Raw genomic sequence first — 9,835 nt, forward strand, 5'->3', positions numbered from 1 at the left:
ATTAGACTTCTAATTATTGAGATTCTTTGTATAAGGATTATCTGGGTGAATATTATCTTTCTTCCCATGTGTGCCATTTATTTTTCATTCATATATTAAAGGATATAAATTAAATTCTTATGATAAATAGGCTTTTATTCTACAACAAATCTATAAAATTAGATACATAATTATATATATATAATACATTTATACAGATATTTATTTTATGCAATTATATACAATCATGTAATCATATTAAAGCAGTATAATGTAATATATTTTTTATACAACATGCCTATATATTTTATGTAATACACATAAGTAAAAATGATAATATGCATAGATCGCTATGTTTTTTTGCTAAAACCTAATACAATTATTAAATATATATATTTCAAATATAAATACAAGATAAATGATATAACACTCATTATTAAAATAATAAGAATTGTAATATGAATCATATCTCTAAATATAACCCCTGAAATATTACCTTTAACCAGATTTAAAATATTGAATTTATGTATATTTTTATATTTTATAAATATTCTTCGTAACATGAAATTCAAGAAACATAAGTTATAATATTTATATATATATTCATTTTTATTATTTATACATTAGATGAATTTATATATTTTTGTTCCTTTTATGCATTATTGTTGTATTATAGAATATAATTTTATTTTATTTCTTAACATGATTATCAATATCATATCTATATTAATACGAAATTTTCTAACTATAGTTAACCAATTATTAGAATTATAATTATGACTGCTTAAGAGTTATATCACCTTTTTATATAAGTAATTTTAGATTTTCTTTAAGAATTATATGATATATTATAACACTTTGCTTTCTCATCTCTAGGATAACGTTCACCGTTATACATATCATGTTGGTAGGTTGCGTCGTTTATATTTGTATTTATACTTCTCATTCTTGGTAAGAGAATTCGTAAATAGTTTCTTAATTAACTAAATTATTATTAGAAAAACAACATATTGATTTAACAACTATAATTAATGAAGCCATTTGTTGTTAAATATATTATAACAATATATTCATAAAACTAAAAATTTTAAATTAAATTTTTATTTACTTTATACAGATAAAAAAATTATGTTACCAAAAATACACTGATAAATGATATTGCTATTATAATTTTCATATTAACAGATGCATTAGTAATATGTCGGCTAAAAGAGGCATAATTATCTTCTGAATATGGCTTTATATATTCTTTTTCTCCCCATTCATTACACTCAATTTTATTATTTGAATTATCATCATTATTAAATATTCGTAATATATTAGGATTGCAATTATTATTAGAAAACCATACATTACTTTTAATTGAGCATTTCAGATTATTTAATACATTTAATAAATGTATATTTTCATTAACTGTACTTATAATATGTTTATAATTTTTAATGAAAACTTCTAATTCATTACAATAAAATGACTCACTCTTATTAGTTTTGGAAAATACTTGTAAAATAAACGAAATATTATTATATATATCATATAATTCCTGTATTTTTTGAAATTCATCATTTTCTATATATTTTATTTCTGATGTATATATGTTGTCAGATGAAGAAATTATATTGCTTTCAATATACTTCTTTAAATCCAGAAAAAAATCTTTCCTTTCATTAGAATGAATCAGTTTATCTTGATCGTTAATCCTATAGTTAATATAATTACAAGGTTTTCCTTCATTACAAGAAGCATTGTTAGTGATATTCATAAAATATAATTGTATTTTCTTTATAATTTCCTTAACTATGTTTATATTTTTATATTTACTAAAAAATGAATAACGTTGAACGTATGTATCAATATCTGCAGTACTAAATGTAGGTGATTCCAGTAAATCGAATAAAATCCTAATGAGGTTGTAATCCTTCCAGTTATAGTATTAATAAATAATATATAAGTTATTAGAATTCATGTATTAAAGTAAATTTTATTAAATTAATATTATTAACAAATTCTGCATAGATTTTTTGTAATGAATAATATATTATTTATGTAAAATAAAGGATTATAAGGAACCTTGCTATTAATCGCCCCATGTGTCATTATATTTAAACAAAAGAAATACGAAATTATACAATTAATGTCTCTAGAAATATTATTTGTTTACAGAATCAAATAATAATAAATGTGTAATATTTATTTCTATTTTCAATTATAATATTGAATGCCTCTTAACCCCACAAAATAATTGAATATAATTAAATAAATAATTTGTTGTATAATATTAATATTTAAAAATTAGGTAACAAAGTACGTTAGATGCATAATATAAAATAGTAAATATTATGTAGCCTAATATTTAGTATACATGATCGAAAAAGGAGTCTTAATACAATCAATTTATAATACAGTTGATATTCACATCAAAAAATCAGTAGTGTCGTAATAATCATGCATATTTTTAGAAAAACCAGTACAGCAATTATATATAATGATGCATCATACACATGATATAATGGAATCTATAATATTAAAGAATTTTTATTATATTGTTACATAACATTTCTTATATTATTAGTTGTATAAGGAATAATAAAAATTGAATATATATATTATTTTTTTTAATTAAACTTAATTACAGGATTCCTTTGCGTAAAAATGTTAAATATATATGATTTATTTGTATAGTATATTTTTATTACATAATTAAATTATTATATAATTGAATATTATGAAAAACAATGATACATAAGCGTCAATATATATATAAGAATACAATAAAATTAGAAATATTTGTCATTACAAATCCATATTTTTGTAAATCATATAAGTTATATTATTGAAAAGAATATTCTCACTCTTTAACTGATTATGCATTTTTTTTAAGAATATTATTTAATATTTTATAATATTAGAATTAATAATATAATAAGTATATATTAATCAATCATAAATAAAGAGTAATAGTAAATACTTTTTAAATGATTATATATATATTTTTTTTAATTTTCAGTGCTTTTGTTTTAATTCAAAGATATATGGTATAGGCTGAGAATACATATTTTATGTTTTTGTGTTAATTATATTATTTTAATGCTTAATAATCATTTTATGTTACTACTCTTATAGTGCCTATGTTTTAAACATATTATTAATGTATTTAATTATCAGATTAGTCTTTTTTTTATAAAAATTATCCTTTTTTGTATTGATAAGCGTATACATTTTAGTTTATGTAGCTCATGCATATAATGTATTGTCATTTTATCGTTCTATATAATTTCAAAGCCTTAATATTTATTTCTTATTTTATAGGATGCCTAAAGTTTTTTCTTTTTAATTTGTTGATTTTATAAATGATATAATCATCTATTCTTTTAATATAGTATTTAATTAAGCTAATTGCATTCTATTAATATATTATATACATCATACTTATAAGTAATGTAATATATGTTATTCATCATTGTATATATATTGGTTTTTTTCTATTAGTATCTATTTATTACTGTATTATATAGTATTTATATATGTTTTATATTTTTTATTTTAACATTCCTTTCTGTATTTGTTTCAGGATACATATGAATAAGGGGGAAAAGAAATTTTCTTTGTTATTTTGAATTAATAAATTAAATATATATATATTTTTATGACATTTTTATGCTAAATATATTAATATATTTTTATCAATACAGTATGTACAAGTTAAAAAATATAAGTATAATAATTATTTTATATCCTAATAGTATATATTATATGTAATAATAATATCCTTATTAACTTATTGAATTTTTGTTTTCTATTAGAATTCTATAAAATGCATGTTACACTAAAATATTATTTATTTTTATTTATCTTAATACATATATATAATTAATAATATATTTATATATAACATTTTATTATTCTATAATGGATTTATTTATTTATAATTTAATATTGTCAAGTTATACTATATTATTTTCTCATCTATACTAATGTGTATACTTATAGTATTAATTTAGTGATTCATTTTTATATACTCTATTATAGATTTATATATATAAAGAAGTCAGTGTATATTTCATTAAATTAAGAATAAATTATATTCTTTTATTATCTCAATTAATGTTGTATTTTTTTGAATATTTAAATATATTAATATAGTTAGTAAATTATTTACTGAATGAATAATTAAACTAATGAATAAGAGAATAAAATAAATTATTAAATATATTCAATTTAGTAAAATAATTAATATAATATATTTTTTTTTTTTTTATACAACTTTTTCATTCTTATGATGTAAAATTAGGATGATAAATATGCATTCTCTCGTCATATATATATGTTTTTTCCAATGTACATAACTTCATATTGCAAATCAGAGTATGTTTATATTTAAAGTGTGCTATTTTTATCATTAGAAAACAGTTTTATTTATTTTTATTTTAAGAAAGTGTAAATTAATATTAAATTGTTATATAATTAATGTATCAAATATTTATCCCATACAAAAATTTATAATGAATAAAATCAATAATAGAATATTAAAAAAATGAGAACAGATGAATTGAATAATCTTATAGAGAATGAAATGAGGAAAATTACCATAATAATAATTAAACTCAAGAAAATGATTTAAGATAAATAATAAATTACATGAGTTGTAGTACCAATACACTTTGTAAATTATAACTATGTATTTTGAAACATGTATATAAGAAATTTTTACTAAATTAATGGAATTTTAAGAACAATAATGAATATAAAAATATGAAAAGCACAAGTCATTTGTATAGGTTTTATTCTTGTTTTGCCTCATATTATATAAGAGTGAAGGGATTTTTATATAATAAACTATACGAATAGAATGAATTATTTTGATGCACAATAACAGTTTTATTATCATTATCCAACCTTATTAATATTGTCATGAAAATGCTTTGAAATAATTTTTTATATAAGAGAGTTATGTATCCAATATAATTTATTATTCAAATGCTTTTAAACAATTATATATGTGATCTTTAGTCTGCCATAATAATACAAAAGAGATAACATGCTTAACAATGTTTTAATACATTTTTTATTGGGTTAAAGTAAATATATAATCCTCAATATTTTTTTATTCAATTTTATTGTATATATAATTCAAAATAATATTATGTTTTCTTATGTTACTTTTATTTATACAACATACATTTGGTTCAATTTAACTTATTAATTTCATTCTTACAATAATAGCATTGCAATTTTAGAAAAATTTTATTAAGGTATATATATACATACAATTATTTGATCTTATCTGTCTCAAAAAAATATTATTATAATTATTAACTGTTTAATAATCATATGAGTTTCCAATGGGATTATATCATGGTTATACATTTAATATTTTTTTTTTGAAAAAACGCTGCCAAAAATATCCCTTCATTATTTGTACCCTCATAAACATCACTAGATTTACTTTAATTTTTTGTAATTATATAAGAATATGATATATTCAAATATTTGTGTTTCCTAATATTGTGACAATAAATATGTCTAATTTGATGTTTTAGAAAAAATAATAACAAATTTTTTATTTACATATCTTTTTAACAAATGAATATATAAAACACACATAATTCTTAGGAAAAATATCAATAAGAAATGCTTTTGGCTATAATTACATTATTAAATATAATAATATATTTATAGAAAAGATATCGTGACATTTCATGCATCACAAAAAATCCTCATAAAAATTTTAATAGTGAATCTAAACATGAATGTAATAATAAAGATTCCAAATACTCTGAATTTATTAAAAAATTCATATTCATATTTTACATATTAAATAGTATGTAAAAATAAATAATATATACGTTTATGTAGTAAAGACAATAATTTTTTGGCATTCCATAAAAATGTAATGAAATTTTTTTTAAAGAACTATAAGAATAATCTAATTGTCCAGGGAATATTGGAACAAATAGAAATTTGTTATTATATGTACTAAATTGTATCGTTACTATATGTTAGATACGAATTTTTTGTTATGTTTTATTGTTATTTTATATTCTTTATAAACAACCTGTATATCATTTTATGTTATGATATATCTTTTAAAAATATATTAATTCAAAATATTTTAGATTTATATTTATTTGTATTTTTTTCAAAATAATAAATTACCCATTTCTTATATTTTTGATACATAATTAATGCAAGAAACAAAAGAAAAAATAAATTATAGTTCTTTCAAGAATAGATATTCCCAGGTTGAATGTATAAAATGTTACAATTTGTAAATTCTTAACGGAAAAATTTAGTGGATAACATTATAATATGTATACATATGATATGATGGTATATAATTTAAGATTCATTTTAAAGAACTATAAAAGGCATATATTTAAAGTATTTTATATAGGTTTTATACATAATTACATCAACGAAAATATACAGAAACAATTATATACTAAATGAATTTTTCTCAAGTTGATATAAATATAATTTATTATAATGCTGTAGTCAAACCAAAATATAATTATATCATTTTGTGTATTTTCCTAATATACTATTTTCAATACAGTTTTTGAACATTAAGCAATACATGTATTTTGAAAAATATGTTGTATTTTTTGAGATTTCATTATGTAATGCTGTACATTAATTATAACGTATAAAAAATGAAAATTTTATTTGTATAATATTTTCATATTATGTCAAAAAATAATTATTTAATTTTTTATTAGGATATTTTTTAACGATTTTGTAATGCCATGAGTAATTTTATAATACACAAAAAATAATAAAATGAAATATAAAATATATTATATTTGTTGTGGTCACGAAATATAGTAGTAATTATACTATTCTTGTGTAACAGAAACATATTTTTGCTACAATTAATGTGGTGATGTATAAAATAAACGTTAATTAGGGTAAAAAAAGGTTATCAATTATACATGATGATATATTAAGTTAAAATTATTATTCATATAAAATAATTTTTATTATTTAATAATATATAAAAAATTATTCATTCAAAATGTATTTTAAAAAATATATAATATAACTTATAAATTTAATAAAGCATATTATGCAATATATTTATGTGCTAACATTATTATATAAATCTACCTCATTACTAGAAGTAAAAATAAAACGATATATTCCAAAAGAATTCTGAAACTATACAATTTATATCTACATAGAGTTATTGATTTTCATATGATTGTTATTATTCATGTATGATTAACAAGATAAAATGTTATTCTAACATTATATTGAACATTAATAAATTATTACAATAATGTGAGAAAATATAGTTTGGATTAATATATTACATAAAAATAAGTAATATTTTTAAAAGATGTAAAAATTTCATTACTTTATAATTATAAACAGACAAATTGTAAAATAAATCTGTTTAATCACAATTATAAGCTTTTTGTATATGCTAACCTATTGAAAAAATAATAATAGTTGTAAAGTAAATGAAATAATTTCCCATTAATGTAAATATAAAAAATACATAAATAATTATAACATTAACTTAATTAATCTAATTAAATTTGTTGCGATATACATAATCTACTCTTAATGCTCATCAAATTTATATGTAAGTGCATGTATTAGGGAATTTATGATAATCATATATATTATGCTTCAATTACATAATATTATTTATTTTGAATAAACTTTTAAATAAATAACGCTTATTTGTATTAGATATATATTATAAATAATTTTTATCCAAATAAAAAATCATTAATGATAGAAAAAGTGTTCCTAAAAAAATATAAATACAAAATCCCTAAATCTTAACCTATATTCCCAAAACAAAATATTTAAATGTAAACCCAATTCCTAAACCCTGTTAAGCAAATATTTTTCATTTATAATTGGGTAAATGAATAATTATTGTTATTAAATTTAACAGAGAAAAAAAATATATAAATGTTAAAAAAAGTTTAAAAACTAATTTGATTGTGACTAATGACATATATTGTGAATATATAAATTTTTTATATCTTAAAATTAATTTTTCATCATCAATAACTAGGCATTTTATTAAGATGATCACTATTGCACACAATATATCATATCAAAATAGTAATTAAATATGTTTCATAATCATAACTATTAAATTGTATGTTTATATTTTTTACCAGAAACATATGAATTTATGCGGTAACTATATAAACTCTTATATCAGAAAATGTTCTTAAATGATTAAACAAATTATCCACAATAAATAAATTAATTAAGAATAATTAAATGCATATATATGATTATAATATTTATTAAAATATCTTTTGTACTCTAATATAACTATATATAATATTATATCATTATTGTATAATATGTTCAGCATAGTTTAAGCAAAAAAGTCAAGCCATAATATTGTAGTTATAAAATATATTACGTAAGAATAACAGAAATATTATTCTTTTAACTATAAGTATTTATATTTTATTAATGTACCCCCATAAAAGAAATATATATGTATAAATATGTTCGTTTAATATTATTGATTATATGACTATGCATTATATTTAATTTCCTACATGGAATTACTATTTTATTATCATTGTGTTATATGTATAATAATGATATATGACTAATGTTTATTATTTTATAGTAGTACATACTTTCTAGTTTTCTAATTAATTTTCCCTACTAGCAATTTACATACAAATATATAGCGGCCAATAGGACGAGTAATACTACAATAAATTAATGCATAATAGGAGAAAAATAAGAATATAGTTAAAATTTTTTTTTGTAGAACTTATAAATTATTTGAATTGATATATTATATATCAATATAATATATTTTCCAAATAATTTCAATAAATAATGTTTTCCATAATATATATAAAATTGTTTGTAATAATTAACACATATTATTCATAATTAGTGCATCTGCTGAGGTAAGTGAGAATTCATGGATACACGTTTTCATAGAATTATAATTTATATTACATTATTTTAAAACACAAAAATTCATAAAAAATTATCAATATATATTTTATAATTTTATATATTTTTGGCATTCATTGCTTAGTTTAATTTTAAGGACATATTACCCAAATGTAAAATTGAATTTAATAGTTCTGTTAGGAATAAACCACGTGATCTTCATAATACTTATTCAAAGTACTCTACTATGTTTTGTAGACATGTATCATGTAATATTAGTTCTCAGGATTATCATATATCTTGTATGAATATTCTTTACTATTTAAATTATATAAATAATAATATGTACAAGGGCGAGCCACATCTAGAACAAAATTGTAAATATTTTTTTTACAAATTAAAAGAACTATTGAAAATATATGGAGGTAATTGTGGAAGAACAATAGATTGTCATGCAAAAATACGTCTTAAAAAATGGGATGTTTATTATTTTCGAGTAGATATCCCTAATATATGTCTATAATATGCAGAAAATAATGATACATATACTAAATTTCAAAATCTAGAGAAGCTATATAATATTGATGGATATTTTAAAACACTACAGAACGATTGCAGTTCGGTTAGTAGTGCTATTATACAGTATGATAACCTTCTAGATAGATGTAAAAAGGACGAAATAAACAAAAGTTTTAATCAAGAATTGGAAAAATTTGCACAAAAATACAATAAATATATTGAGAAAAAGAATTCATGTCAATCTCCTAAAATTGTAGTTCCAAGCCCAGTGACGGCTGCATCAAAAGCTTCAGGGACAGTTCCAGTGATGGGTGCAAAGACAGTTGCAGAGACAGCACTAGTGGCAAATGCAGTGATCGATGGATTAACACATACAGGAACAGGCGAGGGTATATTCACAATTGTACTTTTAACAAATATGTTTATTATGTATAAGGTTAAAAAT

General features: G+C 19.0%; 1 protein-coding gene across 1 annotated transcript; it reads right to left on the minus strand.

Moving 5' to 3' along the window:
• Positions 1-878: 878 nt before the first annotated feature.
• Positions 879-2,076, minus strand: PGO_004240 (variable surface protein; the record flags this gene model as incomplete). Its single annotated transcript, XM_028691445.1, has 3 exons — positions 879-962; positions 1,115-1,897; positions 2,050-2,076. 3 exons carry the CDS (start codon positions 2,074-2,076, stop codon positions 879-881), a joined length of 894 nt encoding a protein of 297 aa, XP_028547246.1.
• Positions 2,077-9,835: the final 7,759 nt, after the last annotated feature.

The sequence above is a fragment of the Plasmodium gonderi genome (assembly GCF_002157705.1).
Source record: "Plasmodium gonderi DNA, contig: Pgo-contig_735, whole genome shotgun sequence".
In the NCBI taxonomy this organism is placed as follows: domain Eukaryota; phylum Apicomplexa; class Aconoidasida; order Haemosporida; family Plasmodiidae; genus Plasmodium; species Plasmodium gonderi.